Source organism: Gopherus evgoodei, chromosome 5, assembly GCF_007399415.2.
Source record: "Gopherus evgoodei ecotype Sinaloan lineage chromosome 5, rGopEvg1_v1.p, whole genome shotgun sequence".
In the NCBI taxonomy this organism is placed as follows: domain Eukaryota; kingdom Metazoa; phylum Chordata; order Testudines; family Testudinidae; genus Gopherus; species Gopherus evgoodei.
In genome coordinates, this window is record NC_044326.1 from 100,409,251 (window position 1) to 100,436,611 (window position 27,361).

General features: G+C 41.5%; 1 protein-coding gene across 2 annotated transcripts in view; it reads right to left on the reverse strand.

The window, feature by feature from the left end:
* The window catches only part of FAT4 (FAT atypical cadherin 4), a 233,962-nt gene that overhangs the window by 50,326 nt on the left and 156,275 nt on the right, over nucleotides 1–27,361 (reverse strand). For both annotated transcript variants that reach the window (XM_030564254.1, XM_030564255.1), the window contains exons 8-9: nucleotides 22,048–22,298; nucleotides 14,847–19,196 (exon numbers count right to left, since the gene is read on the reverse strand). In XM_030564254.1, the coding sequence (XP_030420114.1) occupies nucleotides 14,847–19,196; nucleotides 22,048–22,298 (4,601 nt within the window). The remainder of the gene's footprint in view (nucleotides 1–14,846; nucleotides 19,197–22,047; nucleotides 22,299–27,361) is intronic.

Here is a 27,361-nt window from a genome sequence, read left to right on the forward strand (position 1 = left end):
ACCAGGTTATGGTCTTGAAGGCGCAACAGGCCCATAAGATGGAAGCATCATGGGAAGGGCCATTCACGGTCCAAGAGCGCCTGGGAGCTGTAAACTACCTCATAGCATTTCCCAATTCCTCACTAAAGCCTAAAGTGTACCATGTTAATTCTCTCAAGCCTTTCTATTCCAGAGACTTACAGGTTTGTCAGTTTACAGTCCAGGGAGATGATGCTGAGTGGCCTGACGGTGTCTACTACGACGGGAAAAAGGACGGTGGCGTGCAAGAGGTGAACCTCTCAACCACCCTGGAACGTCTGCAGCGGCAACAAATCAAGGAGCTGTGCACTAGCTTCGCCCCATTGTTCTCAGCCACCCCAGGACGGACTGAACGGGCATACCACTCCATTGATACAGGTAATGCTCACCCAATCAGAACCCCACCCTACCGGGTGTCTCCTCATGCCCAAGCTGCTATAGAACGGGAGATCCAGAACATGCTACAGATGGGTATAATCCGCCCATCTACCAGTGCATGGGCATCTCCAGTGGTTCTGGTACCCAAACCAGATGGGGAAATACGCTTTTGCGTGGACTACCGTAAGCTAAATGCGGTAACTCGTCCGGACAACTATCCAATGCCACGCACTGATGAGCTATTGGAGAAGTTGGGACGTGCCCAGTTCATCTCTACAATAGACTTAACCAAGGGGTACTGGCAAGTACCGCTAGATGAACCTGCCAAGGAGAGGTCAGCATTCGTCACCCATGCGGGGGTGTATGAATTCAATGTCCTTCCTTTCGGCCTTCGAAATGCACCCGCCACCTTCCAGAGGCTGGTAGACGGTCTACTAGCTGGACTGGGAGAATTTGCAGTTGCCTACCTCGATGATGTGGCCATTTTTTCAGACTCCTGGCCCGAACACCTACTACACCTGGAAAAGGTCTTCGAGCGCATCAGGCAGGCAGGACTAACTGTTAAGGCCAAAAAGTGTCAAATAGGCCAAAACACAGTGACTTACCTGGGGCACCAGGTGGGTCGAGGAACCATAAACCCCCTACAGGCCAAGGTGGATGCTATCCAAAAGTGGCCTGTCCCAAGGTCAAAGAAACAGGTCCAATCCTTCTTAGGCTTGGCCGGATACTACAGGCGATTTGTACCACACTACAGCCAAATCGCTGCCCCATTGACCGACCTGACCAAAAAGACCCAGCCAAATGCCGTTAAGTGGACTGATGAGTGTCAAAAAGCCTTTACCCAACTTAAGGCAACACTCATGTCTGACCCTGTACTCAGGGCCCCGGATTTTGACAAACCATTCCTAGTAACCACAGATGCATCTGAGCGTGGTATAGGAGCAGTACTCATGCAGGAAGCAACAGATCACAACTTCCATCCTGTCGTGTTTCTCAGCAACAAACTGTCTGAGAGGGAAAGTCACTGGTCAGTCAGTGAAAAGGAATGCTATGCCATTGTGTACGCCCTGGAAAAGCTACGCCCATATGTTTGGGGACGGCGGTTCCAACTACAAACTGACCATGCTGCACTAAAGTGGCTTCATACTGCCAAGGGGAACAACAAGAAACTTCTTCGTTGGAGTTTAGCTCTCCAAGATTTTGATTTTGAAATTCAACACATCACAGGAGCTTCTAACAAAGTTGCTGATGCACTCTCCCGTGAGAGTTTCCCAGAATCCAGTAGTTAAAAAGTGTTCTTAAAATGTAAAAGTCTGTTAGTTATATACTTAGTAGTATATGTAAAGGTGCATGTGTTGTATTAATCTGTTTATTTTCAAGTTCTAGAAGGAAATTGCCGCCAGTGAGCTTCCCCACTGTCTGCAATTTGGGGGGCGTGTCATAAACAGATAGCTAAGGGTTAATGTCTCTTTCACCTGAAACACCTGACCAGAGAACCAATCAGGAAACTGGATTTTTTCAACTTTGGGTGGAGGGAAGTGTGTCTCTGAGTCTTTTGTCTGTCTGCCTGTTTCCTCTGAGCTTTGGAGAAGTACTCTCTACTTTCTAGTCTTCTGTTTCTAAGTGTAAGGACAAAGAGATCAGATAGTAAGTTCTATGGTTTCTTTTCTTTGGTATTTGCATGAATATAAGTGCTGGAAATGCTTTGATTTGTATTCTTTTTGAATAAGGCTGTTTATTCAATATTCTTTTAAGCAATTGACCCTGTGTTGTATCATCTTAATACAGAGAGAACATTTGTATTTTTTCTTTCTTTTTTATATAAAGTTTTCTTTTAAGACCTGTTGGAGTTTTTCTTTACTTCAGGGAAATTAAGTCTGTACTCACCAGGGAATTGGTGGGAGGAAGAAATCAGGGGAAAGCTGTGTGTTGGATTGCTAGCCTGATTTTGCATTTCCTCTGGGTGAAGAGGAAAGTGCTTTTGTTCCAGGATTGGGAACGGAGAGGGGGACTCACTCTGCGTAGTTTCACAGAGCTTGTGTCTGTGTATCTCTCCAGGAGCACCTGGAGGGGGGAAGGGAATCAGGATTATTTCCCTTTGTTGTGAGACTCAAGGGATTTGGGTCTTGTGGTCCCCAGGGAAGGTTTTTCAGGGGGACCAGAGTGCCCCAAAACACTCTAATTTTTTGGGTGGTGGCAGCAGTACCAGGTCCAAGCTGGTAACTAAGCTTGGAGGTTTTCATGCTAACCCCCAAATTTTGGACGCTAAGGTCCAGAATCTGGGAATAAGGTTATGTCAACTGCAGTGTCCATATCTCCATCTCAAATGGATGTAACCATGCTCATTCCCGAAGAAAAGTGTAGATCAGAGAAGACCGTGGTGGAGGCACAAGGAACAGCTGCTGCTAAGTTTAGTTCCTTAAGCCTAGATGATCCAGGACTGTGGACCCACTTGAGCAGTAGCCTGAGGAACTTCCTTGTACTGCATGGGCCGCAGCAAGTGAAAAACTTCATGTTCCCCAAAGACAATGAAAATAGAAGTTTCCAGCCAACACATTACTGGTGTGAAATCCCCAATGGTGACAAAGTGGAGAGGCCATGGCTTATGTACTAAAAAACCCAGAATGCTGCGTACTGTTTTTGTTGCAAACTCTTCCAGTCTAATGTTCCAGCCACACTGGGTTCTACGGGAACAAAGAACTGGAAAAATCTGGCTAGAAATCTGGCATGCCATGAGAAGGCAGCAAGTCACCAGAGCGCATTCCATAGGTGGAAAGAACTTGAGATGAGACTACGGTTAAAGGCCACCATAGATGATCAGCATCAAGAGAAGATTGCATTAGAGTCTCTTTACTGAAAATGTTCTGAAAAGGCTCATTGCCACTGCGAGAATGCTTGCTGCCCAAAACCAAGCACTGCATGGCACTTCAGGTCAGCTGTATGTGCCAAACAATGGAAACTTCCTTAAAACTGTGGAGCTGATGGTTGAGTTTGATGCTGTACTCCAGGAGCATCTAAGAAGAGTCACCACCCAAGAAATGTACACACACCATTACTTTGGAAAAACAATTCAAAATGAGATTTTACTGTTACTGGCAACAAAAGTCAAACAGAAGATTGTGTCAGATCTGAAGTCAGCAAGATATTACTCCGTTATTCTGGACTGCACACCTAGACTGCCATACAGAACAAATGACTTTAATGGTGTGTTTTGTAACATCAACAGAACCTGGCGAAAATGTCCCTGCAATGGTGACTGCCAGAGAGCATTTTCTACAATTTATTGATATTGATGATACTACAGGAGCTGGTATAACAAATGTGCTTCTTAAAAGGCTGGAAGATATGGGAATTGCAATAGCTGACATGAGAGGTCAGGGCTATGATAATGGTGCCAACATGAGAAGAAAGAACAGAGGAATGCAGACATGGATCCGAGAGTTAAACCCTCGAGCTTTTTTTTGTCCCATGCAGTTCTTATTCATTGAACTTGGCGGTCGGTGATGCAACATCAGCTTCTAGTGAGGCTGCTGAATTTTTTAACGTAATTCAAAGCATCTATGTATTTTATTCTGCATCAACTCACCGACGGCAAATTTTGAAGCAACATCTGGGAACATCCTCTCTGACACTGAAACCACTGAGTACCGTGTGATGGGAAAGTTGAGTGGAGGCGATAACACCAGTTTGGGAAGATAGATGGTGCCACAGTTGCCATTATAGAGGATAATGCTATGACTGGAACTGTTCGTGGGAGAACAATGGCAGAGGGAAATGGAATAATCAGAAACATACATAACTTCAAATTTCTGCGTCGCTTAGTGTTGTGGCAAGACATTTTGTTTGAAATAAATATTGTAAGCAAGAGACTCTGAGGTGTTGACCTTGATATATCTGGAGCGATGGAACAACTGGACAAAGCAAAGTCATACCTACAGTGTTACCAGTCAGATGAGGGATTTCAAAATGTTCTGAAGAGTGCACAGATGATGGCAGAGGAACTTCACACTGAAGCTATTTTTCCACCCATTGAAGAATTCAAGAGTCACTAAAGAAGGTGACATTTTGATTATGGGGCCTGGGATAATCCCATAAGAGACCCCAAACTACAATTCAAAATTGAATTTTTTATCAGGTGCTAGATTGTGCAATACAGTTTCATGCAGCAGTATATTTGGGATGTTGTATGATATTCCAAAACTCCTCACTATACCTGAAGAAGACCTACACCAGCAATGCAGGGTACTAGAGATAATGTTGACACATGATGACATGCATCATATTGATGTGAGTGATTTAGGTGATGAACTGAAAGCCTTTTCAAGGTACATTTCAGCAGGATCAACGCCAAAGGCTCTTCTGGAATATATGTACACAAATAAGATGACCACTCTCCTTCCAAATGCTTTTGTTGCTCTGCGCATACTTCTAACACTTCCTTTAACAGTTGCCAGTGGAGAATGCAGCTTCTCCAAGCTGAAGTTAATAAAAACACATCTACGCTCCACAATGACACAGGAGAGGCTGGTCACCCTTGCAACCATCTGAACAGAGCATGGGCTGGTCCAGACTGTGGACCTTCAGCAGGAAGCAGTTCAAATCTTTGCAACCTAGAAGGCATAGAAAGAACCACTTTGATTATTCAAACAGATAAAAATGCCATTGTTTACGATGCAGACAAGAAAAGTAACATTTGCTGTTCAGGCATTTGAAAGTTAAGTGTTAAAATTGTTGAACAAGGCATTTTGAGTTGTTAGTTCTCCTTTATTGGGGTAGGTAGCAGAGCAGTACCATGAGAGGAGTAGAACAGGAATAAGACAGAACTGAGTCCATTCAAAGTTTTGACCCAAGCAAGGGGGTATGGGGGTGTCATTTGAGCTCCCTGCCTCGGATGCCAAAATGTTGTGGGCTAGCCCTGCATGGGAAGAAGAAAAAAATGATCTTTATGCCACTGACAAAAACTCCCAGAGAGACTGATTAATTAGGGACATAGTTAATTAATATTGACAAGATCAAGTTAAGCTCCTATCGTCAGGATGAAAGGTTGCAGACAAATGAAACTATAGATCACATTTCAAATCACGAAGAACCAAACCATTTGTTAATGAAAATATAACTGTGTGTACCAACTGAAAGCTGCTGGGTTAAACTTTGGGGTGTTTACATTGCATGCCTCAATATGCCCATCTTTTAAACTGATTCTTTTGTTAATTTAATTTTGAATGTGAAACAATTTAACAAATCTACATTCCTTTAACCTAATAAGGTCTGGAAAATAGGAAATGTAGGGTTCATGGCCAGGGCAGGCAAACTATGGGAAGCCACAAAGTATATTCCTTTTAGAAACTGATTCTTTTCAAAACAAAACCAGATCATCATTAATAGACATAATTATAACAGACTGGTTAAACCTTAATGATGTTGGTCTGAGGTAATCTGTCTTTATAATGCTATTTCGTGGAATGAGCTAAATTGCCTCCACAGTGTGATGAAGTGACATGCAGCTGATAAAACATAATCAATCAAAGAAAAGTAAGTCTACCCTCTTGGTCTTGAAGTCTGCTATTACAAAGATCTACAACTCATGTACTCTAATTTACAGGGAACAGAAGGCCTGTGTTAGCAAGCACTAATATCAACACACAAGAAGTACAGAGATGGTGTCTCTTGATGATGAATGCAAATTCAGTTATGAGGTACAGTATTTTTATTTTGAGAGCAGCCATTAAAACTATACATATGGTGCACTAGCTCTTTCTACCTAGCATTTGAAATGGAATTACTCTGCTCCTTATGGATAGGGGGCTGGACAAAAGTATCTTGGCTTCTTCTTCCACTTAGGCACACAGAGAGTATATTCATGAAGATACAACTTTGTGCTCTCTCTGTTAAATCAGTATAGCTGTCTTTAGTCAAATACTTTTTATTTATTTCTTTTTTTTTTTGGAAAAGAATGTTTAAGGGAAACAAGATTAATCCTACAACCCTTTCCCCCATTTCTATATTGGTATGTTGGCAATAAAATAATCACATACATGCATACTATACCATGTGACTTAGGTGATCCAGTCTCATTACATAAATAACAAATAGTGACTAGCCAAGGACAAGAGTTCATAAACAATCCATATGCTGAAATTTGCTTGCATAAACTGTGTGGCAAATTTTTGTGAATAATTCATTTACAGAACTCAGGACATGTTTGTGAACAGTTTTCAGGCAGAAAAAAAGGGCTTAATTTAAATTGTGAGCAAATTATCCAATTTGCCCTACTGATCTCCAACTTTAAAGTTATTTTGCTTTATTGATTAAAAACTTTAGTATCTTTATTTTTCTATCTCAGCTATTTAGTCTTCAGGGACTTAAGTAATATTTAATTCTAACTGCTTGTCGGCAGAAAGGAACTATCAGTTGACTTTTTTCCTCATATCTTTGAATTAGAATGGTGTGTTTCCTGAAAGGTCAGTTAATCTATGAAGTTTAGAACTTCCAAATCTGAAAACTCACTGATTTTCTGTTTTACAATTATTAGTACTGACAGATAGTTTTAACCAGCATATAAGGCACCATGTAGAGCTCCTGTAGTTTTTTCTGTGCCAAAAAATTAAAAATTCTGCACACATTTTAAAATTCTGCAAATTTTATTTGTCAATAAATAGAAGTGGAGGCTCCAGCATGGCAGTGCAGCGCACAAGCCACTGGCTACATGAAGGTGGGAGATCATCCTGCAGTCCCCCCTGGGGACATGGATTAGGTGGTGAGGCTGCACTCAACACTAACACATGGCAAGGGCTGGGCCTGCCCCAGAAAAAGCATGAGGCCCTGCCCCTCCATGCCAGGCACACCAGGTATGGGCAGGCAGGCTCAGCTCAGCAGGATCCAGGTGTGGAGGGTTAGTGTGGGGGCATCAAGGTGCAGGGTGAGAGGGTTCTGTGAGGGGCAATTTGGGTGCAGGCCTTTCAGTTGGAGGTCTAGCTGCAGAGGGATCTGGATGCACTGGGGCTCACTACAGGGGCTCCAGGTGCAGGGAGAATGGGACTCTGAAGTGGGGTACAGGTGAAGGCGGCTGGGGCTCAGTGGAGGGAGCTGGAGGGGGCTGGAGTTCGGTAGGGGGTTCCGGCAAGCTCAGCAGGGATTCCAGGTATTTGGGGAATGGGGTTTGGTGGGGTGGGGGTAAGGTTGCAGCTGGTTGGGGCTCAGTGGGATCGTGGTCCAGGTGAGACAGGCACATTGGGGTGATCCAGGTGCATGGGGTGGGGGCCTGTTGGGGTGGGGCTCTGGGTGCAAAGGTGGAGGTCCAGATGCAGAGGGGTGGGACTCGGTAGGCGAGTGGTCTGGGTGGAGGGGCAGGGACCCACATGCAGTGGGTAGGGGCTAGGCAAGGATCTGGATGTGGGAGGGGGCGTGGAAAGGAGGGCCAGTGTGGAAGGGTGGGGCTCGGCAGAGTGGGGGTTCGAGTGCGGGGAACTCACTGAGGGGTGGTCTGGGTACAGGGGTGGGGGTCTGGATGCAGGGGAGGAACTTGATGGGGTATTCTGGGTGCAGGGGGACTCTGCTGGAGATGAGGCTCGGCAGGGTGGGAGTTCGGGTCCAGGGGAGGGGTTGGGTGTGTGGGAGGGTGAGTCTTGGCTGGGGGGTCTGGCTATGGGTGGGGTCCAGACGGACAGGGGTCGAGTGGACAGGGAACAGCTCCCCATACGGTGACCCATTCCCCCATGGCTGAGGAGTGATGGGGGCAGGAAGTGGGTGCAGAGCGAGCGCCAAGTAGGGCTGGGGAGAACCAGAGGTGGGGGGCTGAGTGTGGGGATCTTGGTGGAGAGAGTTACGGGAGACTAAGTGGGGGGATTCTGGGTGAAGGGGGTGAGGCTCAGCATGGGGGTCTGGGTATGGGAGGGTCTGGGTATTACCCTCTCCCGGGGGGTCTGACCCAGCACCAATTGGGGCATACCCAGCCCCCCGCACTGATTTATCTTTTTGATGGGTATTCAAGGTGCCTGAAACAATGAACCCGCACTGCTGGGGAAGGGCCCATGACTGCTCTTCCAGCTTCCCTTTGCTTCTCTGTCAGAAAGTCATTTTTCTGCAGGGAAGCAAAGAAATCTGTGGGGGACATCAATTCTGCAAGCATGCCACCAGGAGTAGAAAACCCAGCTCAAACCATAGGAAAAATCTCAAAACCCATCAAATATAAGTCATTAACACAAATATAAGTTCTTGTGTTTTCAAGTATGTGTCACAATCCAGAACAAATGCCATATTTAACTTACATTTGATAAGGGTTGAACATTACAATATGTCATTAGTCCCACAAAAGTTTCCTGCGTTTTTCATTAACTTCAGCTACAAGCTATAGGCTGACATTATAGTATCCTGCTAAAGTCAAACACAGTGTTCTGCTGATGGATACCAGCAAACATGTTCCCATTTAACCACTGCTGTTAATGACTTAAAGCATTATAGAGGATGGGTGCCTAGAATTATTCTGCCATGCTTTCTGGCAAAATAATCTGATATACTAATTCAATGTGAAATAAAATCCTGGATCATTAATTTAATTAGAACCTCTAGTCAATTAACAATAATCGCTAGTGACCTGAGGCTCTGCAGTTTCCTGATGGGGTTCACTCCAAGGATCCCATCAATGTCAAGAAACTTCTTCTGTTGAACATGTGTTAGCTGTCAGAGCTGTTTTTCTTTTCTTTTGTACATAACTGACTTTTTAAAAAAACAAACTAAGCTCACTTTATTATTTACAAATCAGTCTTTGTATTAGTCTGGTAGAGCAAACAAAAGCAAATTTTAATACCATGCTGACCCTAACTTAACAAATGTCTTCCCACTCTGTCTCCAGCTATTTAGGGCACAGAAGCCCCAGCACCACCTCAGAGGGGATGAGCAGTAGAGTGATAGGAAGTAAGGTTCAGGGCTAGCATCCATTCCTGCAACCTACATGTATCGGACTAAGCTGCAGTGGGCACACAGCCCCAGCAGCAACCCTTCATGTCCACCAGCCATACTGGGCACAGAAACCCCAGAGGGCAGAGTAGGAAGAGACTCTCTGAGTCAGTAGCAGGAGAGGAGCAGGAGCCCGGTAATAGCGAAATAATTTCAAAGAGCTGAGCAACTCCCTAACATAAGAACCACCAATCTACTTGAATGTTTTGTCATGCCTTATCATGTCTCAGACTGTAAACTCTACAAGGTAGGGTTGTTTGTACAGTGCCTAGTACACAGGTGCCCTGATTCTGACTGAAGATTTTGGGTCAAAAAATGAATACATAACAAGCAATGATAATTATATTTCAGTAAAGGGCAGGTTAGGTAATATAGGAAAGCATACAGAGAAACCAGTTTCAACTTTGCAGGCTCTTATAGTTAATTTTCAAATCTATTGTTCATATTATAAGGCCCCCAATCACATTAATTCATAATAATATTCCCTGAAAAAGACCTATTGAAACCCCTGAAGTAAATCTTTTCATTTATGTTTTCTTAGTTTTCCTTTAATTATGTCTGGAGAAAGTAGCCATAAGTATTGGTTAGGATTTACTTATATAGTCCTTAAATGACTTCTGGGGGAATTCTGCATTACTCTGTGTATGTAGAATTCATGTCCCCCGCTGATTTCTTTGCTTCCCTGAAGAAAAGTGACTTCTGGTGGGGGAGTAAAGGCAAGCTGCAAGAGCAGTCATGCACCCCTCCCTGGCAGCACAGGCAGGTCAGTGTGGGTGCCTGGAGCAGCCACTAGAGGCATAAACCACCACCGAGGGTGTGTGAAATGTGGGCAGTTGTGCATGAGAGAGACACACACACACATTGTCCCTCTCACTCACTTTTGCAGCATGCTCGTTGTGGCAGAGCAGGGCTTCAGGATGTGTCTGAGGAGGTAGGTGTGGTGCAGGCTGTCCCCTCAGGCAGAGCAGAAGGTAGCAGCCTGCCTGCTTAGTGAATTGTTCCCACTGTCTTTGTGAATTCCCCCAGGAGTATAAAACAGGTGTAAAAGTTTTAAGGCTCGTTTACATGGCCAGAGTGGTTTAAAGGACAGTATCGTCTTAAAAATGTTTATGGTGCTTTGTGATTAGAACTGCTCTAAATTTTTGGCTGAAAAAATATTCTTATCAAAATATACTCCATGAACTGTTTGCTACTGATCTTTCTGGAGATGGTCAGGAGCCAATATAAATTGTGAGGTTTATTCCTCAGCCCTCCCTTGCTCTTCAGTTGCCTATGATGTAACACTGAGCATATGGCTGCATATATTTATTGACTTAACTAGAAATAAAGGGTCAAACCTAGTTACATCACTATTAGGCAATGGAGTTTGGGGATTTTCTCCAGTGCTCCCCATTCCCATTGTCCATCCATAGTATTGTAGTTTAAATAAATTACTTAAATAATTGAAATCAGCATTATTATATTGCATTATTTTGACAAATATGCAGAATTTTAAAATATTGTGCACATAATTTTATTTTTTTGGTGTAGAATTCCCCCAGGAATATTAAACGTCATACTATCAAGTGATTTGGCCTCCCATTCCTCTGTCGGAAAAAGAATATTTTGAATTCCTCTGTTTTCCTAGGGTTACTCCAAGTTTATTGATTGCATCTGAAAGACAGTGAGTTTTTCCTACTTCTAAGCAGGGATTAATTGTAAACCATGGGTCACGGCATGCAGCTTGGAAACTCTCCTCGCTGACATCACCACCACCAGGAAAGCTACCTTCCATAGGTAGGTGAGACAGGGGGCACAAGGTCAAAGGCTCAAAGGGCGGGCCCATGAGCCTGGACAGAACTAAGTTGAAATACCACTGAGGGACTGTGGACTGAACTTGAGAAAAAAGTCTCTCGAGACCTCTATGGAACCTGACTGTCATGTCATGGGAGAATACTGTCTGTGCCTAGATGGGCAGATGAAAGGTGGAGATGACTGTCAGATACACCTGGATAGGGGAGTGTGCCAGGCCCTGGTTCCTCAATTGAACCTCTAAGATCGACTGCACCAAAGAATGCGAAGGGCAGATGTCTTGTTTGGCCATTCAGTGGGAAAACCTTGTCCACTTTGCCAGGTAGGTCTGTCTAGTTGAGGGTTTTCTACTCCCCTGGACCTCCTCCGAACAGGTCCATTCTTTAGGGTTCAGCCAAGCAGCATCCACACATGGAAATATGCGAGGTTGGGGTGCAAGAGGCGACCGTGGTCGCGTGACAGCAGGTCTGGTCAGTCCAGCAGGGGCCGTGCCGAATCAATGTTAGTGCAGCCATGCTGGGGAGATCATGATAACCTGCGCCTTGTCCCTTTCGATTTTTGCAAGGACCTTGCTGATGAGTGGAATCAGAGGGAATGCCTACATCAGGCTTCCTGCCCACAACAGGAGGAAGGCGTCAGAGAAGGAGCACTTACCCAGACCCCATCTGGAGCAGAACCTGTGGTACCTCCTGTTCTGCCCGGTGGTGAACAAATCCACTTGGGGAGTTCCCCACCTTTGGAGGATCAAGCCGGCTACCTCCAGGTGGAGCACCCAGTCATGGTGAGATGAGAAGTCCCTGCTTAAGTGATCTGCTAGCATGTTCCTGGCACCCAGAAGGTGCAATACTTCTAGATGGATTCCGTGGTCGATGGAGAAATTCCAGAGGAGCGGTATAGGAGATTCTGGGCGCTGACTCTGAAACTCCTGCCAGAGGGCGTGCATGCCTCCAGAGCTCTACGCCTGGTCACCATAAAGCTGCAACTCGAGCCTCTCTGCCCTTGTCCAAGGTCCGGAGACCAGATGGGGCTGCGAAGCTTCTGCCTATCAAGGTTAGAAACGGGTTGGCTGCGAGAGGGAGACTGTTGGCAGAATGTCCCCCACGATGGGGAGCACTGCCGTAAAGGTGGAGACTGTAGTGGTCCAAATGCAGGTCTACCCCATGACCAGGACCCCACAGGGGCCAGAGTGGGCAGCACCGGGAGGGACATAATCTCTTGCACTGGGCCTCTGGCATGGATGGCACCCAGAGCTGATGAGAACCTTCTCACTATCTGGGGTAGTTGGTGGGACAGTGGGCTGGGGTACATCGCTCAACCTGAGCTGGGGCCTGAGATCCCGAGGGGGGTGAAGAGGTGCCCAAGACAGGTTTTGGTCCACCCCAGACTTGTCCTTTTCCTTCTTTGCCCTGTCTTCCTGGGTTTCTTGTCATGGAAGGGGACTGGTGCCGTGAAGACAGTATCAGTGCCATGCAGACGGTACCAGTGTGGCATTGCTTGGCACCGAATAGGAGCACTGCTCTGGCATCGGAGTAAGAGCAGACTCCATAAGGAGCACTTCAAGTGAATGTCATGCTCCTTCTTCATCCTGGGCTTGAAGGACTTGCCGATTCTGCACTTATCACTAATGTTATCTTCACTCAAGCACCATAAACAACTGTTTTGTGGCTCACTAATGGGCTTAGACCTTTCACAGGGCTTAAATCCTGGGCATGCCCCATCTTGAGGCGAAGTCCCGTTTAGAACCTACTAAGCCTCTAACTAACAAACAGGGAAACTAAAACTAGAGGGAAACTATAGACAATAATATACAGGAGGTAAACGGGTTCGAACGAACGAGAGTAACAGCGCTAGCTGAAGCAGATACAGTTCCATGCACGGTCACTGGTGGCAAGAAGGAACTGAGGGTGGAGGGGGCCGGCGGCGCCCTATATGCCACAGCATATGCACGCTACTGCAGGGGGTGCCAGAGCTGGTCCTCTCAGATACTGAGGGAAAAACTTCCGGCAGTGCTGCATGTGGAGAGCACACAAACCTAAGTTGAATGGACATGAGCAATCACTCGAAGAAGAATGAAAGTCACTAGTATGTTATTTTCTCTCCCCTTTAAAAACAACATCTTTAGGCATAAATAAAACTAAGAAGATGCCTAGCATGCCACACTTCAACTTAAAGCATTAATTGACTCCATAGTATGTACTTTTATGTGCAACTATCCCCTATTCTCCACATCTCTCTCTAAGTATAGATGAAATATTTAATTATATACAATATTTATCCTTCAGGATCTTCACTAGAAAAAAAGTGTCAAATCTAGCTAATACAAATATGTTTGTAAACTCTTTTGTTTGAATTTTTCAAATGTTTCAGAATAATAACAATTTTACATCCTTCAAAAAACCAAAAAACTAAAAAAGCCAACCCTGGTTTTCTATTTCCATCCCTTAGTACTCAAATAAAGGTCCGCTTACACCTATGCAATAAGACACACCAGTTCAAGAACATTACTTTGCAAAGCACACTGTGGCTCTGAATCAGTAAAGCACTCAAGCACATGATTTCAGTGGGACTTAAGCATGTGCTTATAGTTAAGCACACACTTTAGTGCTGTCCTGAATAGGGATACTTGTCCTGAATCACAGCCTAAATAATTAAGTCGTTTAAGACTGTCAAATAATCATGCTGAAATAATTTTAATTGGCAAATTAATTAGTGCAAGGATTTGATAAATTGTCTTGTGCTGATACTTGAGTGATTCTCGGTCTCCTTGAAAATTCTAAGGCTAAATACATCTTCTTATTTTTAACTGAAGCCTAAGACTGTCTGTTCTCACAGCAAAGGAGGCCGGCAAGGGTCTGTGCTTTGAACCTGTTGATATTTCTTCTAAAATGGCCAAAAGTGTCCCATGCCCAGTGACTCCTTTCTTTCTGCACAGGGAGGAGTGAACTTAATCCTCCCGCAGCATTCTGCCCTTGCTGATTGGACACATGTACTGCGTTTTTCCCACGTGGCAGTGCAGAGTGCAAACTCCCATTTACCAGAGGGAATTGCAGCATGCTGTTTCAGAGAGATCTCAACTTTTTCATTTGAGGTGCTGCTTTGTTTGAACACTTTACAAATATTACAGAAAAATTCTCTGGAGTGATAAAAATGTAACATTTATATTATTGGCTGAAAACAAAACATAAACAAACAAAACATGGAAACAACATACATGTGCCTTTCTCCCTGATCACTTTGCTTTTATGTTGTTTCCTTCCCCCTCCCTTGCTTTTTCTTATATGATTGTAAAAAATTTGGGGCAGAGACTGACTTTTCCTACATGTTTGTCTGCAATTTAGTACATGTGAAGTGTTCCTGTAATATACATAATAATGGGAAAAATAATATTTTAAAATATTGGAACTGGATGTAGCATATTTAAAAAATGGGACAGCTTTTGAGAAGTCCCTTTTTTCTAACATGGATCTGTAGGGTGATATTTGCCTGAGGACAGAACAACAAGGACAATGTTTCTGTCAGCATCTTATTTTCTTTGCTCAGTTTTTTTTATTGTCAGCTTCTTATTCGGATTATTCCTCTGCTTATTTTGAATACTCATACTAAGACTGATAATCATAGCTGGAGCAGCTGCTAACTGGCACTCAAAAGACATTTTTACCTTCTCTCTGTTTCATGCTAATTCCAGAAGGAGAGAAAGATCATACCTGTATATCCAGTTTTACAAACACAGTTGAAGCTTCCTGGGAAGTTCTGGCAGACAGCGCCATTTTTACAAGGGCTGGACAGGCACTCATTGATGTCTCTCTCACAGGCCATTCCGGTAAAACCATCTGGACAATTACATGAGAATCCTCCCACCAAGTTGTGGCAAGTCCCATCATTGTGGCAAGGGGATGGGAGACATTCGTCAATGTCAATTTCACACAAATTACCATCGTACCCTGGCATGCACCTGCACACGAAGGGCTGCAGAGGTTCATTTGCCATGATGATTACTGGGATACTCTCGTGGCTCTTTAAAACAGGTTTCACAGCTAGCCTTCTCAAGCAGCTTCCTCCATTTTGACATGGACTTTGAACACATGAATCATGATCCACAGACTCTATCCGTACTCCACTCTGACGGAAAAGGATTTCTTTGATGCTCTCAAAGAAGGTAGCCACGCCACTGGGATTCACATACTGATTGTTGTTCCGTTTCACAGCTGCCATCAGGAAGGTTCTATTACTCTCTTCATAAACCCCATAGAGCTGCACAGCAGTTCCTAATCCGGGTAACTGTGAACTGGCAATACGCAGGAAGTGAAGGTAGTGATTGGTCAAAAAATCTCTCACAGTTTGCACACTAAGGCGAAGAAGGATGCTGCTGTCAATTGTGGCATTACTGAATCCTGCAAAGAAAACTCGAACACTGCTAGTAACTGCATTGTGTAACCCATCATTGCTAAGAATTGTCAGGTCAAATGTTCCATCCGTGGACCTTGCCTGGGAATTCAGGTCACAGGTACCCCCTGGAATATTAAAGAGGCTTGTAACTCCTGAAGTGAGGGAACAGCGGAAGCTGTCTAAAACATCTGGATCCTGAGGTTTCACACTACCTAAAATTCCACCAGGGAATAGGTTGCCATAATAATGAACAAAGATCTCTACTGTTCTAGGTTGCGATGGATTGTCATTTTGGTCTATTACCTTTATTTGTACAGTTCCTGTGGAAGACATCTGAGGAATGCCAGAGTCTCTGGTAATCACTGATAAGTAGAAGTCGCCTATTTGCTCTCTGTCAATTTCCCTAGTTGTGGTCAAAATTCCTGCAGTACTAAGACTAAAATAACTGGTTGCAGGGCCAGTGCTAAGCAAGTAGTACGTAAAGGGGCCTTGATTTGGAGGGAGATCAGGATCTGACGACTGAAGTGTCATCACAAGAGTTCCAGCACGATTATTTTCCATTACTTCTCCCTGGCTGGTGGACAAGGTAGGTCCATTATCGTTGATATCTTCCAGTGTTACCAATAAAGAGGCACTTCCTGTTGCTGAAGGTGTTCCTGAATCAATTGCTAACACAGTCAGGTTGTAGACAGGTAAAGTTTCTCTGTCCAATTCTGCAGTGACAGTAACCTGTCCTGTTTGTGGATTGATAGAAAAGGCACCATTGTCATTCCCAGAACCAATAAAATAGGAGAACCTGCTCCAACTTGGGACGGAATCTGAATCAAAGGCACTTACAAAGGTGACATGGGTCCCTGGAGGAACACCTTCACTGATTTGTATATTGTAAACCTGTAGGCTAAAAACTGGAGGATCATTAGCATCTAAGACAGTGATATTTACAATTACTTCATCTACATCTGCACCGCGAATGCTTCCAAAATTTTTTGCAAGAACTTTCAAAGAGATACGTTCTTCCTTTTCTCTGTCAAGAGGACCTGAAACATAAATCTGTCCACTCTTTTCATTAATCTGGAAACCTTTCTTTCTGCTACTGCCAAAGATAAGATAGTGGACTTCTCCATCGGTTCCCATATCACGGTCACTTGCAAAGACTTCTCCCACAACCATGCCTTTAGAAGCTGCTTCAGAAACCTCAAAATAGTAAAGCTTGGACACAAAACGTGGTACATACTCATTTGTTCCTTCTAACTGGATGTTGACACTAGCAAAACTGCATCGCTCTTCATCTGGAACATTAAAAGCTTTCACAGTTAGATGATAACTTTGTTTTGTTTCATAGTCTAAGAACCCTTGGGTGGTAATAATTCCTGTGTTGGGATCAATGACAAAGAGATCACTATCTGAGGACTGAACTGCATATGCAATCATGGCATTAGATCCAGAATCAGTGTCAGTTGCATTTAGACGGATAACAGTTGTCCCACTTGGAGCATTTTCTAATACATTAGGGAAGTAGTCTTCTGGGCTGAATATTGGAGAATTGTCATTCACATCAACAACATTAACCGTGACACTACAGTAACCTGTTCTAGCTACCCAGCCTCCATCTGTAGCACTAACAATCATCTCATGATTTTGACATAACTCATAATCAAGGGGTTTGGCTAGAGTTAATGCCCCTGTAGATGTATTAATAGCAAAGATACCAGCCTCATTTCCTGAAGAAATATTATATGCGATTAGTCCATTCATAGCAGCATCCCTATCCCTTGCTGAAACAGTTCTGATAACTGCTCCGACAACATGACTCTCAGGGATAGTAACACTTATATGGCTTTGAGAGAACTCAGGTGTATAGTTGTTTTCCTCTGTGATAACTATTTGAACAGTTACCTCAGATGAGAGGGGAGGATTGCCTTTATCCTTTGCTTTTACTGTAAGCAGAAAGTTTTGGTTCAAATCAGTCATGAGTGAAGATGCTACAGAAATCCAGCCTGTAGTGCTGTCCAGCTTAAATTTGTCAGTGTTGTTTTCATTAGAAATGAAGTATTCAACTTCAGAATTCAGTCCAAAATCCTTATAATCAACTGCAGTAACTTTAATTAATTTAGTACCAACTACTACATTTTTAGTCACAGGGGTAAAATATTTACTAGCAAGAAACTGTGGTATGTTGTCATTGCTATCCACTATGTTGATTGTGACTGTTGTCTCACTGAGCAAAGAAGGACTGCCTCGGTCTGAAGAAGTAACTATGAAGCTGTGCCTGTTGATATTGATATTGCTGGAACCACTGGAATTTTGATACCTTAAATATTGCTTATTGAAAATCTCTCCCGTGGTAGCATTAATTCGGAAGAACTCAGACTGGGATTTTATGAAGTAGAAAACTTGGCCATTAGAGCCTTCATCGGGATCTATTGCTGAAACCTGAGTTACTTTTAATCCAACCTCAGTAAGCTCAGGACAATCTAAGTAATAGGATGTTTTTGTGAATCGTGGGGCATTATCATTGATGTCTGTCACAAATATAGTCACATCTGTGCTTACAGTCCACCCAGAATCATGTGCAGAAACTCTGATTCTATAGCGGTCTGTATCTTCCCTGTTCAGGTGTCGACTGATTGTAATGTCCCCAGTACTGGGGTTTATGTTAAATGGAAGACTTGTATCCCTTATGGAGTACCTGCTGATAGCATTCACACCAATGTCTTCATCTGAAGTTGTGACTCGTGTAACTGTGTAACCCAGAGGTGCATTTTCAGGCACTGGAGCACTGAATATCTGAGAAAACCTGGGAGCATTATCATTTTCATCTAAAATATTAACAACAACTTTTACCATGGTGCTCTGAAGAGGGGTACCTCTGTCTGAAACTTTGATGGTTAGCATGCAGTGAGCCAAGTTTTCCCTGTCCAAAGGTCTGACACTTCTAATTTCACCTGTGGCTCGACTAATACTGAAACTATTTTCTTTATTGCCATCAATTATTTCATAGTTCAACTGTCCATTTGGGCCACTGTCCTTGTCCACAGCAGTGAGAGTCAGAATTTTACGTGGTGAAAGGTTCTCCATTATTTCAGCAATAAATGGATCTTGCTCAAACTCTGGTGCATTATCGTTGACATCTACCACTGTTACTTCTAATTTCTCATAAGAGGAGAAAGGAGGAAAGCCCGTATCTCTGGCCTCAATCCAAACCACATATTTCTGTATTTCTTCAAAATCCAATGGTTGGCTGATGGACAACTGTCCTGTTAGTTGGTCAATTTGGAAGGTATTGCCAAGGTTACCACTAGCAATGTAGTAAGACAAGGAACCCCCTCTGGATGAAGACCCAGAAACAGTGGTAACAAGGTTACCAATTGCTTGATTTTCAGGAAATATGAAAGCCTGTTGCTCAGCTCGAATTTGAGGGAAGTCTGCTTTGTTCGCAAATCTCACAGTTACAGTTGTAGAGTCTGTTTTTGGATATAGGCCACCATCTTTTACATGAACGGAAAAAGTCACTTCAGAAGCCCCTGTCAGTGGACCAGCAGCCATAATTGCCCCCCTCACTGGGTCAATGTGGAATTTTTCAGAGTTCTTTCCCATGAGGGAATAATGAAGCTCAGCATTGCGCCCAGAATCAGCATCAGTGACTGTCACAGCAAACACAAACGAACCTGCCAAGAAGAACAAAGAGGATAATTAATTTTGTGTAACAAAAATAGGACATTGGAAAGTAATTTTTCAATGTGAAGCATTGGGAATTATGCACACCAGTCCCGTTATTTTTCATGGTAACCTGATCCTGTTCTGACAAGTAACTCTTTTTCATAAGGATAAAGGAGAATATGAGATATTAAGCCAAATTTTCAACCACTCAGGTCTACTTGCATGCGCACACACAAACGTACACAAAATGCATGCATATGCATACATCCACATTTGTGCCTGAAAATCATGTGTGTTCACAAAAATAAATAAATAAATACTGTATGTGTATGTATAGATGTCAGGGCCTATAAGCAAATGGGCCTCTGACTTAGTAAGATTATATGAAAACTGTAATTATAATACATTGCATAGTATTTAGCAATATTTTAAATTATTCTATGTTTTGTGTGTATTGTATGATCAACCTTCATAATCTGTACACATAGTATTTAAGTGTGCCAGTTCTCCAGCAAACGTGGACAGTTTGGGTTTGCACATGCAAATCCAACACACGCACATGTATCTGGGTACTTGTCTGCCTCAGTTGTGTATGCATGCTTTTGAAGATTTGATGCTGAATGTCCACTATGCTGGACATCCATTCACTGTTTTTGCTAGTGCAGAAGCTTGGCTCACACCAGTTATCTATATAAATCATATCATTTTCAAACTCTGAAGGCAAAATTTGTGAGGGACAAGAGAAACTTTGACAGTGTCCCCTTAAACCATTTCTTCTTGTGGCTATTTTTCAGACAGCAACATTTTATACCCCAAAGGGAGGAACTGCCAGATGAAAAACACCAAAAGTCAGCAGTATTACAATACCTGAGCTTGACAAGATTGGGACAAAATTAAGAGTTCTGCTTCGGTTAGGCACATTAATTTTATGTGGTTGTGATGACTTGTCAGAACTCCATTTTTTATCCTGCTACAAAAATTAGAGAAGCCAGGCTGTATTCTCGTTTCCAAGTGTGCATTAAGACCATTTTGAAGTAATCATGGCAAGAAACTATATTATTGTCTTTGAGACTATCACATTACACCACATTCTACTACAATTAGTCCTGTGCCTGCCAAACCCATTATCATCAATAGCTTTTTTGAGTAGTTTGAGGGGATTCTAAAATGTCCTTTTAGTTGAAGCTTGGCATACAGGTTTTCAATTTTTTTATTTTTTTTAAAAAAAAACATTTTATTTAATTTTATTTCCTGTTTCTTAATTTAGTGAAGTCCAAAGAAATTATGACTTTGACTGTATTTTGACATTTTTTTCTTTTCCAATAAAAAAAAGTTTTATATTAAAAAATTGCAGGTCATAACCTGATAATATTGGATAAGTGATGTATGCTGCCTAAATGCATGAAAATGAAACCTTCAACAAGAAATCTACCCATATGTTACTGATCTCAGATCAGTTGTGTTCATAATGTATGAAGTTTCATCTTGTACAAAAAAGGTCTCTGTTGATATTATTGTTCTGAAAGGGGGAGGAAGTATGGACAAAATAAATCATTCCTTCAAAAACACAGTTTGGAATCATTAAAAATTTCGAAGACTGGACACAGCTCCTGGCAATGTGATATTTTATTTCTTTTAAAGGAAAATAAAAATCTTCTATACAGGGAACATGTATGTTTGTATGTACAGAGCGTTAGAGCCTTGCAATGAGAGCAATAATATACAATTTTGTAAATTTATGATACATGCAGTGATCATACTTCAAAACTTTCTTCTGTTCCAGAGTTATTCCATTTTAAATCTGGTAGAATCTTTCAGTTTACGACACTTTTTAATTGTGATCACTGTATGTATATGAATGTCTTGGGATTACCATGAGACAAAAACCTGCAAAGAATAAATATAATAATAAACCTGTATGCACTTTAGAGGACATCATGGTGCCCCCGGAATGGTTATTTTAATCAGCTGAGTAGTGAGTCCTACTGCAATCTCACTGCAATATAGTCTCTTAATTACACAACTTAAAAACCTCACTAAGTAATCACATCCATCCCTATATTTCAGGTATTTTATAAGGCTAATAAAAAACTGAATAAGCTCAGTTAATAATTAGACATCTATTATTTATGGAACATTATGATTTTTAAGAGGGATATTAACATTCTATATTTAATATATTCCACAAGTGCTCATCCTATGCATGAAAAATATTAATAAATGTGGCAATTCCGGCATGATTATTTTCCATTACTTAATCATTTTAAAAGTGTGTAACATACTCTAGATGATGTGCTACCATTTTAAAAATGAAATAATATTATCTGTAAACCAGAGGTGTACTTTACACTTTGGAAACACAACCTGAAACAGGGACCTTTTCACCACAGAAGCTTGCATTTATTTTTTGGTCCAGTAAGAGGTGTCACATCAACTGCCCTGTATGCTTTTTCTCAATAATAAAATGTACAGAACTTTTTATCTTCAAAACTCTTTATAGAGATTAACTAATCTATCCGTACATAATTATTGTTGTGGATTAATAACAAGCCAAAGAAAAATACCAGTTCTTCTGGATAACACTGCATGTACTGTAACTAGTGAGCTTCAGAAGAGGATGATTTGATGTGGATGTGAAGAGAAAAAAACACAGAAGTATACATTATAATTACTAATCCAAACCCATTCACTGTCTCAGCTCTGTTAATTATTTCCAACAGCACGTGCCACAAACATGAGAGACAATGTAAAATAGTTACAGGGCAATATATTTTACAAATTTCTTATGGAATGACCTATCACTTGATCAGTTTTTACATTATCCCATTATCTCCTGAAGGGCCACCATTATCAAATTACCTGAAATTGCAGGTGATGGAATATGGGTGACATAAGGGTGGTGTTGAAATTTGGGAGGATTGTCATTCACATCAGCAACAGTGACAAGGACACTGGTAGAACTGGAAAGGGCTTTGGGAAAGCCACCATCGCAGGCCACAACTACTAAGGTGTAGTTCTCCTTAGTCTCTCTATCTAGTAATGCACTGGTGATGATCTGTCCTGTTGATGGGTTGATTGTGAATTGTGAATTACCACCAATAAGACTATAGCTGTTCAAAAGACAAAAAAAAAAAAAGAAAGAAAAAAAAAGACAAGACATTTTCTATTAGTATTCTCATAAGAAAGAAACTCTATTATGATAATAATAAATATTTAAGCTACTAAACTACTATCATGCTGACCAAAAATGTCCCATTGTTTCCTCGTGCTTTCCCATCTGTCTGTATCCATTTGTTTTCTCTTGTCTTATACTTGGACTGTAAACTCTTAGAGGCAGTGACTATCCTTTTGTTCTGTGTACAATACCTAGCACAATGGGGTTATAGGGCTTCTCTGTGCTATAGTAATACAAATAACAATAAATGATAACAAACGAAAGATGGAAAAGAAACAGTGTGTACTTAACTAAAAAAAGGGGTCAGACAGCTGCATCTGAGTTTGGTATTTTGCTGTGTATCCAGAGTTTTGGCCTCCAAATTGAACTATCCCAAAATGTTGTACAGTTGTGTTGGGCAGCACTAGAAGCAGTCTCTCTAGAAGATATGTAGGGAAACTTTCCAGCTCCCCACCATTTGTGGTGCCAAAGAGTACACAAAGGTGGGAAACACTCATTAATACACCTAATTCAGCACTTCTCTAATCTAAACTTCTTCTCTGCTTTACAGACCTTCAATATTAGTATACTGTGACACCTGCACAAAGGATCAACTCCAGTAAACGGCTCCTCTTGTTTAAGAGACTGTTTTAAATAATCCTCATCTTACTGATGCGATTAAGTTTGATCTTAAATTAAAGACCATATTTACTGGGCAACTGAGGTTTGCTGATATTTTGGGTAGTCACTTAAGACAGGTTTCACTGCATTCCTTTTAGGACTTTGCTCAAGTTTGGGAACGCTCATTCAATACCTTTATGTTAACGTTATGGATGAAGACAGGAAATGATCTAAGTAGAATGGAGCCTGTTCTGATCTCTTGTAATTAGAGTGAACCACTGGAGTTTGAAACTTGTTTTAAGTGACCCTTCAAGGGACTGAGAAAATCTGATTGCTTTATACAGATGAAGGTGATGGAGCAGAATTAACTTCAGTACATTTGGAGATAGAATAGAGCAGGCTCTCAAGACTGGAGCCTGACTGTTAAAGCTGACACATTAACAGACTAAATATTATCCCATAAGGCTGAGACCTGCCGATCTGAATCTCTAAAATGCAATGAGGAGTAAAGATTTGTAAATAGAAGTAAGGATTTGTGAATAACAAAAGGATTGTTTTACTGTAAAATAGTAGAAAGAACTTTATGTTTGAATCATTTTGTGGTCTTGGGCAAAAGCCTGCTTTTGTTTCCACCAAATTAAATCCAGAGTAAATCACTTGGAATCAGCAGGGATAGATTGATGTTAAGCAAGAGGCCAAATTCTGCTCCCGTTTCCATGGCTTTTAATATGTCAAATCATGTATTTGTAAAGTACTGATTGCCCAGAAAAAATGATGCTATAGCCTATTAGATAGGCTGGGCTCCATCTTACTGACACTCTTGGATTGTTTAGATGGATATATTAGATTTTTGTTTTGAGCAGAAGTACGGATCTCCAGTGATATTTTGATGCATTGTGGATTATTATTTTTTTCCAGATGACCAGATAATATAATGAATTGTACAATTTTTCAAATGCAAACAAAAGGTTGAAGTGGACAATTCCAGTCTATGGTATTATAACCCTGATAAAAACAAAACATGTAATTGTAGGGAGAATTGCTTTTTCAGAAATGCCTGAATCAAAAGCAGCAGCACTGTTCAATCTAAATGTTTCCGTACTGATTCAGAACAAGAATGGTCGTATGAAAAAATACATAGAAATATTATTTTTGCTGCTTATTTTAAGTCAAAATGGGTTATGACAGGAATATTCACATAGGCCAGGGCATTTCCTAGGGAATCAATAACCAGCTGGAAATAATGGCAATAAACTCTCCCAAGCAAGTCATTAATCCCCAGAAAATGCCCTGGGCATACTCATAATTGCCTAACTATTATTTAATAAGATGACTATGTGTAATTATTTACTAGCTAAAGAGATATTAGTCTGGGGTAGAATTCACTGTTATGCAGAAAGCCAACAAAAGGCCTAATGAACTATTTAAGTTTCACTAAACCTTCAAACTACAGACTGCGTACAGGCAAATTTCACCTCTAACCTGCAGTGTCTTTTAACGCAGGCCGCTATGACAGTGTCATCAGGCATCCTTTTTCTCACCCTATTTTTGCCAATATCCTTGTTAAAGGACAACACTAGTGTTTCCATGGAGAAAGACACCAGAAAGAAGTGTTTTTAAATTAAAAAAAATAACAAAGTACAGAGATCCACAATGTGCTGAACCTATATAACCCCATAGCACAGGTATGCTCCAGGACAGAACTTTGACATAATTACAAAAAGCAAAGACAATCAGTGTTGCCAACAACTGGCCACAAATCAAACCATTCTCACCCCAATCTCCCACCCCCATGCTCTGCCAATAAATTCATATTTATCCACTGACCATAATTTTTTATTGAGATTCACAAGATTTTTATTTGTTAATATTGTGACTGCACCTAAAAGCAACAATCAGGTTTGCCTCATTGTGTCAGGAGCTGTACAAACATAATCAATCACAATTACTGCCCTAAAGAGTTTATAATCTAAAAAGATGTGCCTTTCACTGTATCCTACAATTTACTAAACTGAGCTCTGGAGGACCTCAAGGAGTGCAACCCAGAGCCAAGGACTCTTCACTGAGACTGTCCTTTTAACAGTAGAGTCTCACAGCAATGAGAATTTCAGCCCATCACAGCTGCCATGATGCAGCAGAAGGGACAAGGTGGTTTGTTACAATAAAGTATACAATAGAAAATAAAAACATGTTGGTATTACAAAATATTGCTACATTGTTGTCTTACATGCTTGTCCTTTGCAGGTAATGATTTACAAGGGCATGCTATATATTTACAAACCATGGATTCAGTCCCGCAACTGACTCCACACTGGCAGACTCTTGAAACCATGTGGAATTCCACTGTCTTCAGTGGTGTTCTGAGCTGGCACAAGGGTTTGCTTCTGAGGAACCACACTGAAGTCAATGGGACTTCGTGTGTGCATGGAGTCAATTACACAACTACAGTCTATGTTTGACATACTGTATTTAGGAAAGGTGACCTAAACTCCAAGTATTAGTCCTGTGATAGGGTATATAAACCTTACACTGGACAACCAAGAGTTAAGGAACTGCTCTGGGCTCAGTCAGTCCTGCCCCGCCTCACCTGCAAGGCTGCAGAAGGAGCTTAAAAGGGGAGCAGAACTAGGTTGCTGAGAGGGAAGAGAACAGACCTTCAACCCTCAGCTTCTAAGGAAAGGGCAGACTGCAGCCAGGAGATTCCCAGACAACCAGGGAGCTGCTACACCACATCCAGCCACAAGGAGGCACCAGCGGTGAATTGATCCCTTCATAATCCGAAAAAAACCACATTTCACAGCAAAATGGATATAATCCACTTCATATAAACTAGCTTCAAATATCCATGGGCTATATTCTCTGATCAGTTTCCAGACCAGGTGATTCCTACACCCCACTCCCTGGATAAAGGCCCAATAGTGCCGATTTACATCAAGCATTTAGTCTTGTATTTTGACTCTCCTCTATCTGAATACTCCTTAGACATAAGTTACAAGGCGCTGGGCTTCAGAATCCCATCTACTAGAAAACTGTGGCCACAGGGCACTCATGTGTAATGGCTTTCCCTCTGCAGAATTCATTGCAAGCAAGGAAGATACTAACCATAGACTACAATTTAACAGGACCCCCAAATTATTCAAAATAAGATCAGCAGTAATTAGTTGTATTACTATATGATCCTCGGACATGGCCAGCTGTTCATGAAATGGCTTTGCAAAGTTCTGTGAAGTCCTGCATTCTGTCCTGGAATGACTTTTGTGACTGATGTGCACAAAATTTGGTCTTTTCTTATATGTCTACATGTGATCTTTGGGTGAAACACACCTGCATCAACCTTTTTTAATGACTCTAGGTTATATTACACAGAAAACAGAAGAAAAAGAGCTATACTTAGGATTTGCATATATAGCATCAGGTTGCCTTTCCCAGAGATTTATCTGATTCTTGCATAACTTGGGGTTGGGTTTTTTTTGTTTGTTTGTTTGTTTTGGGCTTGATGTGGGACTCTTGAGTCAGAATTTTGCACAACAGTCTTGGAAATTAAAGAGCCAATTTTCAGAGGTGCTCAGGACTCACAACTTTAACAGAATTTACTGAAGCACCTCTGAAAAGCAGGCCCTAAATATTTAATCCTTTACATCTTCTGCCAGAGTTTTGTAAAATCAAGTCTTACTGTAATTGTATATGCTATTACTACATGTATTATTTTGAATGATGAATCTGGACAAATAATGCCCAAGAAAATCAAAGACTTAAAAAAAAACCCAAACAATTTTGTTTTAAATGGTTACACTTGAAAGAAACATTCATCTTTACTATTCCACTTTGGGATGACAGTGGATGAAATGAAAAAGGCTGATAAATAAGTCCTCCAAAACAGTCCTCCAAAAGAGCTCATATTACTTTAAAGACATCTGATAATTTCTGATCATCAGACATAAACACTATAATCTTTGCTTTGCAAAGTTCCTTTTCTGTAAGATAATAAGGCTTTCCAAAATCATGTTGCTTGAAGTAAGACTACATGGAATTAAAAGCTTAATTGTTGTAAATTTTATAAGTATTACATCTGGATGCCTTTCAAGACTTTAAAAATGCCAAAAAAACAAAGTTCCTATTCTAGGCTTCAAGCAGGTTAAAAAGGAAATATAATATTTTGTACATGTTTACCTTTCTACAATCTAGTTCTCTGTATCTCTATATTTACGACCACAGCAATTTTATTCTGCACTTTGAAGACAAAAAGTAGATGAAATGGCAAAAGTGAGTGACACTGAGACTATTTTTTAATCCCCATGCTGTGTATTTTAGGGCACACAGATATTAGTATTTGTATTCACAAAAGTTAAAAAGGAAAGGATTACCCACTGGTCTTCTTCAATAGTAAGGAGTGATTAA